Here is a 12,553-nt window from a genome sequence, read left to right on the forward strand (position 1 = left end):
ACTCAAATCTTTCAAAGCATATAGTTCTAGTCACGCGTTATAATTTTTATTTGCTTTTCCTTTTTTTTTTTTTTTAAGATAATGTATTCGTTTCCTCAAAATCATCTGGTATCATGTTTAGTTTGTAAAATAAAAGCTCTTAGAAAACTATCTACAAGTTAAGACATTTATCATTGCCTTTTTATTAGATCATAACATATGCTCTCATAGTTGAGCATTTAGTCATTCACCATACTAATATAAACTTACGATATAAAGGCAACATCAATATTTTGATGTTTTTATTTAAACTGCTAGATGTCAACTAGGAGTAATCAAAATATTGGAAACCACTTTTGGTTAGGATTTCCGGTGGATGGGTACATAATTATTTGGTGGAGACTTGGATCAGAATTTCTCACATCCATCACCAATCCGAGATATAGGTTCAAAATACTGCCATCATTTCTAAATATCCATCGTTCAAGAGATGACGCAGAACTACAACTTGCAATATTGACGACAGTGAGATCTTCATTTTGATTTTCATAGTAAGAAAGGCAAAGGTCTCAATTTTGATTAGGCCTTATAGAGCGATCTGGATAGAGGGCCCATTGTTGTTCGGCCTTTTGGTCCACACATTCCTCTAACCACACTGCATTCCCATTTGCCTGCATGCAAAGATCTTGAAACCCAACAATGGTCCTCACAAAAGGATTTGAATCATTGGTCGTGAGCCAACCTTGACGAGAGGAATAATTATTGACCTGCACAGTGAGTGTAGCATCACTATTTCCTGACTCTGCACTTAAAACAAGTGACGATTTGGGATTTAGGATGGTTCCGTTGGTCCAAATTTCCCAATGGGTAGCTTCAAGTACGGCACTAGCACAATCATATATCATGACATAACTTCCTGCACTATACCCATAAGTAGTCAAGCACTTGCCTTTAGATCGAATAGTCCCGTCTCTTTTCACGGTCCACAATTGATTCTCGTCTGCATTGGATTTACATGGCCACAAAATTATCGAGTCGCCATTGTTGAAAACCCCACCCCTCACGTCTGCGCACAACCCATTTCGACCTGCGATGCGCACCGTGAGCTCTTCTTCTGTGCAAGTTTGATCATTATATGCATCCACAACAGGCCTTATGCGAAGGGAAGATTGAGTTGTTGGTGGTTTTTCACAAATGTACAACATGATCCCAATGGTGGCAACTAGGTCAGGCATCACATTGCTCACTGTGAAATGTTCATAATTAGGTCTCTGTAAATCAACTTCTGGAAAGGATCCATCTTCGTCGGACTGTTGAATGGATTCAGAGAGGCAATCCCAACGCCGCACGAGGCGAACCACAGCACCATTTGGGACAACGGTTCCTTGGCCTTGGGGTCTAATGGTTTGGGTTACTTGTTGCTCCACATATCGAAACCTCACTGCCTCTGAAATCATCAAAATGCAAATTATAAGAGAACGAGCCACCTTTGCTTTGTCCCCCTCTGCGCTGGACCTATGGAACAACAAGTCGATGGCTGAATCCAATGGTTGGATTCCCAATCCAGGATCAAGTCTGTCAAGATCACTCAAACCTGCAACCTCCAAGAGATTAGCATAGTTGCTACCATACGTGAGAGTACGTCAATTTGTGTCTGTGAAAAGATTGGCGAATGCTGCCTCGGGAGCATCTCGAAAAAAGAAGGACTCGTCTCCTACTCGATAAGCCACCACGTACATATTGGTGACATCTATGGCCAGCGTGACAACATCCTCTGCATTGTTGGAGAGTTCCACCAGGAGAAACCGTTGGTTGTCCACCACTGTGGCAGGGTTGCGAAGTACTGGGATTCCGTGTCTCGCATCACGTGGATTTACCACTTGATCGCGAATGGATTTCAAGAACTGCTTGTAGTCCTTTTTTGTGACGGCACCGCTGGTGGTGAATGTCACCTTGGGATAATCAAGGAGTAGTGCTGCGCTGAATTGGTGGTCATGAAATCCTTCTGCGGGGCAAAGTATAACTGAATCCGCCGCGGCTGCAGTACTGCTCAAGGAAAGCCACGACACCAACACCAAAATCCAGGGCACCACCATTTTTCTCGAGAGAAGACCCATATATCATCAATCAATGGGAAAGGCCAGTACTCCCAAGCCCACGCCTGTGCGTGTTGTATATAGAGGTGCAAGGGGCACGTGGATGCATGCATTGCATGAAGGTGTCACCTCCACCAGATGTGTAATAAAAAGTCAAAACTTTATGATCTGGGGAGCTGAGTCCTGTTAATGGAATTTAAAAAATTGAAACGTCTTCGCAACTATTGTGTTTTGTTTATTCGGAGGCCAGCTCACCTTGTCCAATCCGATTGATTCTTTTTCTTTTTTTTCTTCTAATCGCTGGACGCTCACGGTTGGCAGATGTGAATAACAAGATAAAAAAAATTATTATATGTTTGGAAGAGATTTAAATTGAATTTGAATTTGTATAAATTTAAATTTTATATGATATAAATTTATATTGAAATTTGTAAAAATGTATTTAAATTTAGATTTAAGACTCGAAATTCATGTTTCTAAATGCAACTTTAATCATTTCTCATTTCTAATCATTTTTTTTTATATATAATTTAAATTTGAGACTTTAAATGAAACTTAAGTATGGAAAGTTGTAAAAAAAAAAACCGAAAGAAGTATAAAATTTAAATTCCTCCAAAAACTAGCAAATGCTTTTATCATGTAGGTTGCACATGGTACTTAGGAAAAAGAAAATATTAAGACATTTATTCGTGAAAAATATTTTCTATTTTCATTTTTTTTTCAAGAAAATTATAAGAACTTTAGCTTACTTTTTACTTTTGGAAGATTGTTATTAAAAAGGTAAAATAAAAAATAAAAAATAAAGCATTTGCTTATATACGCAGAATATTTTTTTAATTTATTTTTATTCTTATATTTCAAATAATTAGAAAAAAAGATAAGTTATTTCAAAAAAATTTTAAAATTATATAAAGTAATATTTGGGGATGATTGATTTGGAGACTTGATTTTGATATGTGCACGTGGATTTGAGATAAACTTAATGCATAATCCATACAAATCAAAACTTAAGATTTGAATTATATGCTCTTCAAAGATTTAAAAATTTTAAAAATAATAAGAAAAATATTTTCTAACTATTGTTGAAGATTAAACTTGATGGTGGGACGGTGGTAGCAAAACTTGGTCGGCAGCTGCTCCACCAACCCACCCCAATATTGTTGAATTTTCTAAACTGCAGGCAACCTACTCCACCTATCAGCCAATTTCGTTGAAATTAATATCCACCTACCATTCATCCATTGTTATAAATAGATGTGTGTGTGTGTGTGTGTGTGTGTAATATAACATGTGGTGTAGAGAGAGACATTAACCAGTGAAAAGAAGTGTTAGTGTAATTTAAATTCCTCTGTAATTTTTTTCAGATTGAAATCAATTGAGTGTTTATTATATAAATTGAGTGTAATCCTCACTGAGTTTCAATCACAATACTATAAAAAAACTAGTTTTTAATGACGAATTTATTAGTGACGGATTCAATTTCGTCACCAAAAGCAGGTCTTAGTGACGGTTTTAGTAACCGTTACTTATACGACAATATTAGTGACGAAATCAAATCCGTCACTAATAGTTTCATCACTAAAAATCAGAAAATATCGTTATTTTCACGCAGATATTATGCCAGAAAAATATTAGTGACAAATTCTGGGGTATTAGTGACGGATTTAATTCGTCACTAAAATATAAACATTAGTGACAATTAAATAATCGTCACTACTATTATTTAAAAAAAAAAAAAAATTTAATTCAAAGTATTAGTGACGAATTTATAAATTCGTCACTATTTGTCCATTATTAGTGACAAGTTTGAGAACCGTCACTAATACTTCACTTATTTAAAAATAAATAAATAAAATTTAATTCATAGTATTAGTGACTCACTATTGGTCCCTTATTAGTGACGGAGTTGAGAATCGTCACTAATACTCCACTTATTTAAAAATAAATAAATAAAAAAAATTTCAAAGTATTAGTGATGAATTTGTATATTCGTCACTATTGGCCTCTTATTAGTGACGGATTTGAGAACCGTCACTACTACTTCCCTTGTAAAAAAAAATTCCTTTAGAGTATTAGTGACAAATTTGTATATTTGTCACTATAGGCCGATTATTTGTGACGGATTGAGAACCATCACTAATATTTCCCTTTATTTAAAAATAATAATAATAAATTATTTTGCAATGGAAGACCAAGTCACCCCTGTGATTTACTGATCGCACCACATGATTGAGCATCATCTTCTTGTCCGTTTAGGCTTTGAAGCTTCTAGAGCTTGGCTAACCATCTGAATTCGAGCTTTGAGTCCGCCAAATTCTCCTTGACTTCTTTTAATGCTTAACTCCAAAGTTTTGTCCTGTTTTTTCCTAAATAACTCTAGGTAAATACATAATAAAATGAGTATAAACATAGGTAAATGAGGGTCTAAAATCATATATTTTAGGGACTCATCAATCACCTCATGCTAGCCCGTATACAAGGAGGGAATTATACTCATCGCCATATCTCTGTACACAACCTTCTTTTATAACTAATCACGACATTTAGCTGGCTGAACTATCACGGCATAAAGCCGGCTAAACAGTCATATCATAATTTATAAATTAAACCATACTTCATGATTTTGCAATACTCACAACTATATATATACTGAACCCCGTATAAAACACAATTTTATATATATTCATAATTCTATATAAAATCACATCTCTGGGTAAAACTGTCATGTCATAATACTGTATAAAACTATTCTTCACTGTACAAATCCATAAAATATGCTAACGGGTTTATTTATGTTGTATCATATTTATTTACTCATGCCACACAATTTGAGTGATAATTCATTTATAATAATTTTTCTGGAATAACTATATTCTTTTGCTGAAAATAATCATATACTCAACTCTGGAGTCTTACTTAAATTCAATAACCTCACGATTAGGTGGCAAACCTGGTAATTCATCTACAAACACATCTGTAAATTCTTTCATTACTGGCGTACTAGCAAGCTTCACTTTATTCCCTGACATTTCCTTCACAAAGGCCACGAATCCTTGACAACCACTCTGGAGCAATCTCCTCACTTGAATAGCTGAAACCAATTGAGGTAGAGATTGCACTCGTGACCCTATAAATCTAAATTCTGGTTTTCCTTGAGGTCTGAATACCACTTCTCTTGAACGGCAATCTATACAAGTAAAGCTAGCTGCTAGCCAATCCATGCCGAATATGACATCAAACTCATGCATGTCCAGCACTACCAAATCAACAAATAAAATTCTCTCCTGAACATCAACTGGACAGCCACGGAGCATCCTACTACATCTCACAGCTGACCCGGTCAGCGTAGTCACTAACAATTCAACGTCTAATAACTATGTTCCAGCCTCACATAATTTAATACACCCCATAGACACAAACGAGTGTGTGGCCCTTGATTCAAATAAAGTAATAACTTTAAATAAAAACATATTAACTATACCTATCACCACATCGCAAGCTGTCTCAGCATCACTCAGCGTCAAGGCAAAAACCCTGCAGGCTGGAACCATATTCCTCTGCTGGCCTCATCGAACCTAAGCAAAGTTGAATTTGTTCCCCTTGATATCAAAGGCAACAATTATTTATCATGGATTCTTAATTTTGATATCCATCTAAATACAATGAACTTGCACTACAAAAAATCAGAGTATTAGTGACGATTTTAAAATAGTTGCTATATGTGCCGTTACTACTAACTTTTAGTGTCGAACTCAAAACTTTGTCACTAATAATGGAGTATTAGTGACGGATTATAATCATCCCTAAAATCCTAATACCGTTACTATATAGTCTAGAACAGTTCAACTCAAATTTGTCACTAATAGTAGGGGTATTAGTGACAAATTAGAAATTCGTCACTACTAGTAGTGTATTAGCGACGAATCAGAAATTCGTCACTAAAAGTAAGGTATTTGTAAAGGATTCAAATTCGTCACTAATAGAGAGGGTATTAGTGATGAATTAGGAATTCGTCACTACTAATAGAGTATTAGTGACGAATCAGAAATTCGTCACTAAAAGTATGTTATTTGTGAAGGATTAAAATTCGTCACTAATACCCTACTATTGGTGAAGAAGTCAAATCCGTCACTAATGGTAAGGTATTAGTGACGAATTTGAATCTTTCACTAATAATTAGAAAAATAAAAAAAACCTTTAATACTAATTTTTTTTAATCATCAATTCTTATATAAAAATCTATAATTACATTTTCGAATACATAAACTGAAACCATAATTACTACAAAATTCGTAAATCATTCAAAATTTCGAATTTAAATACAAAATCAATTAAAATGAAGAAATAACATATGTTCAGATAACAAAAATTATTTAAAAATATTCAAAATTCAAATACAAATACTAGTACAAATTCAAATTAAAATACAAAAACTTCATTTGTTCAAATAACAATAAAAATTATAAAAAAAAATAGTCAAAAGTTGCATCTGACGACTGTAGTGCATGCATGCATGGCATCGTGCTGATGTTATGATAGCCACAAATCGTACAAATTAAGAGTCATTAAAAAAAATTTAGTATACAAATCGAGGAGAGCTGGCGCTCAGTGTAATCAGGAAAAATAATTATATGATATAACAAATTTGCAAAGATTTAATAATCATGCATATTACATAATTTGTACGATAGTAATATCAATAATGAAAAATGTAACGTTGCGTTGAAAAGCATAGATTTCGAACGTTTTGAATAGATTTGGACAAATTTTAATACAATTTGATATTACATCTTATTTAAATTCAATGTAAATTCAAGTCCAAAGTGTCTCCAAACACAAGGAGCATAAAATTATATTGAAATTTATTAAAGTCTATTTAAATCTAAATTTAAGATCTAAAATGCATGCTCTGGAACGCAGCATGAGATTAGTTTATGGGGAATTTGCACAATGACTCAATGAGGTATTAGCATTGCGTGGGGAAGGGGATGCAGCGAATAAATCCAGTCGGGGACACGTGTCCAAATAGCATGCTTTACTGTTTCATAGACAAGCATTATCGCTTTACTTAAAATAAAACTCTAAACAGTGATTGTGGGGTTTGCAGAGGAGGGAAATGGGAAGATTCATGGAGAAAAAGGTCATGAACTGGCATAAGTAAGTGTGTATATTTTCAAGTCTTAATGAGAAAATATTAGAATTAAGTAAAATATACCATTCAAATGGACATGAAATTGGTTATTTGTTTGGTAGCTGAGAAAATCATGGAAAATAAAATATGCCCTAGGCGCTTTCCTCGGTGATCTCGTGCATGGACCATTTTTTCCCACTTTTTTTTTGTTCTTTTCTACAGTAACATTGCAACCCATATGTCCAGACGAATCCCTAATTTGTGTCACATCTTGGCATTCCTATGGATTTTCAAAACTAGAAATTTGAAGCATAGATGGAGGGATGGTGAATGTGGCTACGTGGACAATATTTACATTTACCTATCCATTTGTTACACGAATCCAACTTAGAATTTGACCTTATCTACGCAATATTTTAATTAGGACTGATGGAGACGTCAACTCAATCATTATTACTTTAACATTCATTTTATCATAATTATCGGTGTTCATGGTTTTTTTTTTTTTTTTTTGAAAAAATTTTAATGAAATTTCAACAGCATATCGTCTGTAAATTGGATATTTTTCCATAAAACCTGCACCTGATAGGTTCAAATAGATCATTTATAAGAAGTTGAAGGCACACGAGAACCTATATCCACTACCAGCATGAAATACACATCAACTGCATCCGCCGTGTAGGAGGCATTCTAGACTAGCATGCAATCATGTAGCATTCAACAATTCACTATAGTAATACATGTATCCATTAAATTCAAAATATAAATAGTAGAAAACAATGGATAATATTGAGTTCAGTGTAGTATTATTATTCATCCAGGCATTTGGACATGAGCGTTATGAGATGATGAGAGCATTTAATTTAAATAATTATGAAATTGATGGTCCCTCTGAGTTATGTATATATTCAACTTATGCCTTTTTCAAATTTTCAAATCCTTAGCCAAGTATTTATACTATTTTCAATGATTTCGGTTCGGCAATGAATGCTTTAAGCTTACTAGACTAAAAACATATAAATGAATGTCCATTTTATATGAACTAAGTCTATGTTGCCTCATTTATTATGATTCCTAAGTTTCACTCATCCTTTAAAAAATATTTTAACATTAAACTAAGCCTATATTTTCTTTTTATTTGGGAAAATTTTAACGAAATTTCGGCAGAATGCAGTCTGTAAATTGGATGTTTTCCCATAAAACCTGCACCTGATAGGTTCAAATAGATCATTTATAAGAAGTTGAAGGCACACGAGAACCTATATCCACTACCAGCATGCAATACACATCAACTGCAACCGCCATGCAGGAGACATTTTAGACTAGCATGCAATCATGTAGCATTCAACAATTCACGACAGTAATACATGTATCCATTAAATTCAGAATATAATCCAACAAGTAAAACTATCATCCGTATAAGATGAATAACTATCATATGAAAATTTCCCAACTGAACAAGATATACAACTATAATAACAATAAAAAAATAAAAACATGTACGCATTATGCAACCATATCAAGTAATTAGAAATGACAACATCCAAAAGCAGGATGAATCCATAAGGAGGATGCATTTAGGAGCACATATCCAAAAAGACGGTCTGTTCAAAAGGAAGTCGCATAAAAAACGATGGAACTTTCACAAGGATAATGCATCTAAAAAGTGCAACACTAATGGAACTTTCTGAAACAAGAAAGATTAAAAAATAATATTATTCTCTAGTCATATCTGTTTGTAATATTAATTTTTTGCAATATTCATGCAAACTATCTATAACTACATAATATAAAAATTGCCCCAAATATGAGACTCTAGTTCTTCCCTGAATTTGTACTTTTCCTAGAGAAGACATGTAATGCTATCTACACCCCCCCCCCCTAAAAAAAATATTGGACCCCATTACTGTCACCCCCTAACACTCAGCTTAATGGGTTTTAGTGTCCAAGTTAGAATAATGTATAAAACTCTTCAGAGGAGCTAGTAATACATGTATTTGTTAATCATTGAAAATTTCGCTATATTATAACACAAACAAAATCATAAAATACTTTTGCACAAGTACTCTGTTAAGCCATAAGTATTATACATACCTTCTAATCAGAGGAGCCACCCGCATCATCTGGTCCAGATTGGTACATCATTTCCTCTAACTGCGTTTGCCTATCCATCATGGCTTGCATCTAGGCTTGAAAGCTGGAGACCGTGTCTCCTAATTGTGTGTTCTCCATTTCCATCATTTGCATCCGTAGAGCCATCTCTTGCTTATCATACTCGGCCTCTCGACGCTGTCGTTCCATCTCTACAGGAGCCGCCGCATCCATGGATAATGATGCTGTTGGGGCGATGTATCCACTTCCAAGACCTTTCACCTAGCCCCCCGCTTGTTGCCCAAGCACTTGGTAAGTGATCTCAAAATATGTCATGTGCTGAATCCCCTCTAAAACAGGTGCATCCCTCAGCTCGACCATCTGTGCCTAATTTCAATCATGAAAATGATAAAAATGATTAAGTAAGACTCAAACTTTGATGATTTGAATAAAGTAATAAACTAAATCTTTTGTTTCACTTACATGTCTATCCAGCGCACCCTCGCACCACTCCCCCGATCGTCGTTGGTGTGTTCTCTAATACAGATCTGGCAGCGGCTCCTCTGCGCCAGTCTCGGGATCATGCTACATTATCATATAAGACATCATTAGTATTATGTCATGTAATGGTCAGATAATTTTATATATAGTAATTACCTGGCGATGATTTACGAATAGTCTCGATCCACCGCAATGCGTCGTAGGGAGTTTGTTGTGGTTTGCAAGATTTGTTTCACATATGGCCTAGAAGGAAGATGTAATGACGACTTATTAATGACATCATTGTGAAAAATTAGTGATTATAATACAAACACATCACCTAATAGCGTGGGTCGCGAAAATGGCGACACACCACCTCCCAATCCTCTTGGGATATCTTATCGTACAGTCGCGCTGCTGCTTCATCTCCCATTGCTCGAAAATGGGAGCGCATTTTTGAGCGATAGCTCATAAATTTATTACACAATTGGACATCGACCGCCCTCCTCACATGGTCATCCTCGAGCATGTCCATATCAAACTCCTCCTGCATATATAGGTAATACTATTACAATGTTAGACAGTTGTTAATTGGCTAGTATATTAAAAGTAAAAAAACATTTAAATTAAAAACAGCTTTATAGGGTTTGGGAACTTACCAAAATGCGCATGTAAAGAACCATGCGCTGCTCCTAAGTCACCTACGGCCAGTTGAATGCGGTGACTGGAGCATACTGTCGACATATAATGTCAAGCTCTCTCGTCCACGTGGTGCACCAATCATTTAGCGGGGCGGTGTATCCTAGAGGAATGTCGAGCCGAATTCGTTGTTTTGTCCTATCCAAGTGCTTCTTCAGCGACATGTTCTTCACTGCACCACTGCCTAACTTGACCGTGGACATAGATGCTGAAAGTAGAGTTAATTTAATAACAACATTATAATCATACACGTGAATAGCTATCATCAACAGCTAACATGTAAATAAATTAATCGTATTCATACCAACACTACTCATCACGGTCGGCAACTCACCCTGTGTATCAATCGCATAAGTAGTATCCATGTCTGGCCGAGGTGCCGATGGCTCAGACAATGGTGCCACCACATCAAGATCGATGGGGTCCACCGATTTGGAGGATGTCGGATCATCCTCGTGTGATGTACTCGTGTGCCTGAAAGGATTTCTCCAATGTCGGCCTTGAGGGACTTTGTATGAAATCGTAACCCGTTGACAATGCAACTGCTATAGTGGTTAACTCATTGATCGGGGCCACATGCCAACACATACAAATATTTACTTTTCGTTGGTTCCTTATTGTAATACATGACTTTCATCTACTAAATAAACAGGAGTTTAGAAGAATAAACCGTCAATAGTGAAAACATACATTACTTCTCACTAAAGTAGTTTTTGTTACATACACGACTCCCTAACCAATTGAATAATTCCTTCTTATGTCTTTCATCAACATTCCGTTCATTTTGGGTCAGGAGTTCAGCTTTATATTCGCTATATGCAACAGTAGTACATGTTAATGTCAAGTAAGTATATAATTATGCATATGTAAATACAATGCAAAGTAAGGAGTTTGGAACCACATACTCAATATATAGAACAGTTTCATCACAATTGTTGAGGACGTAAAAATGAGCCTTTTGTAGGTCGTCCATATCAATGAAATAGTAAACTCGTTCACCGAGAAGCCGAACATTTTCTCGAAATATAGAGCTCATTGGTTCTTCATCTTTGGCATTAATAGCATGAATGTCTGCATTTTGCTCATCACGAGTGAACATTGTGTCAACATCACGTAGATACATTAAGCAAAATCCAAGACATTCACTGTCAATGCATGCCTTAATGATTGAACCTTCCGGTCGTGCCTTATTACGCACATACCCCTTCAAAGTGGACAAGAACCTGTGCATTTTACGTAGCATTATAGACTTGTAAACACAATAAAGAAAAAAAAATAAAAACAAGAAAATCACATGACCATTATACAAGGACTTTATACTTTACCTCTCAATAGGATATATCCAGCAATATTGAACCGGTCCTCCAATTGTGGCCTCCCTTGGTAAATGGACAGCTAGGTGGACCATCAAATCGAAGAATGCTGGCGGAAAAATTTTCTCCAGCTTGCATAGTATGATCACGATGTCATCCTCTAACCGTTCAAGTACGTTTACGCTCAATTTTTTTTAGCACAACTGCGGAAAAAAGAATATCGGCTTAATTAGCATCGAGCAAACATCTTTAGTCAAGTGTCCACGAAGGAAAACGGGTAGAACCCATTGTAGAAGGACGTGACAGTTATGACTTTTCATTCCTAGCATCTTCCCTTCCTTCGTGTTTATGCATCGAGCTATGTTCGATGCATATCCATCGGGGAACTTCATTGATTTCAACCATTCGAATAATTTATTCTTCTCATTCTTCAAAAATGTGTAACAAGCTGATGGCATGAGAATTTTGTCCCCATCACGAAACAGGTGCATCTTAGGCCGTATTCCTATATCTTCCATATCTCGGTGAGCATTTGCGGTGTCCTTTGTCTTCCCATTTATATCAAGCAATGTACCAATGACATTCTCACAAATGTTCTTTTCGATGTGCATGACATCTAATTTGTGGCATAGTAGAAGATCTTTCTAGTATGGCAACTCGAAGAAGATGCTTCTCTTTGTCCAATTCAACTCCCACTCAACGTGTTTTCTTTTTCTACTAGTTAGTGGCTTCCCAAATTTCACATCTCCAATCAACCTTAGCTG

General features: G+C 35.6%; 1 protein-coding gene across 1 annotated transcript; it reads right to left on the reverse strand.

The window, feature by feature from the left end:
- Positions 1-262: 262 nt before the first annotated feature.
- LOC131158557 (ricin-like) lies at positions 263-2,075 on the reverse strand. The gene is made up of 2 exons (XM_058113426.1): positions 1,717-2,075; positions 263-1,602 (listed from the first exon to the last, which is right to left on the reverse strand). The coding sequence occupies exons 1-2, from the start codon at positions 2,073-2,075 to the stop codon at positions 549-551; spliced, it is 1,413 nt and encodes a 470-aa protein (XP_057969409.1). The 3' UTR covers positions 263-548.
- Between the last annotated feature and the right edge of the window lie 10,478 nt (positions 2,076-12,553).

This window comes from Malania oleifera, chromosome 6 (assembly GCF_029873635.1).
Source record: "Malania oleifera isolate guangnan ecotype guangnan chromosome 6, ASM2987363v1, whole genome shotgun sequence".
Taxonomy (NCBI): domain Eukaryota; kingdom Viridiplantae; phylum Streptophyta; class Magnoliopsida; order Santalales; family Ximeniaceae; genus Malania; species Malania oleifera.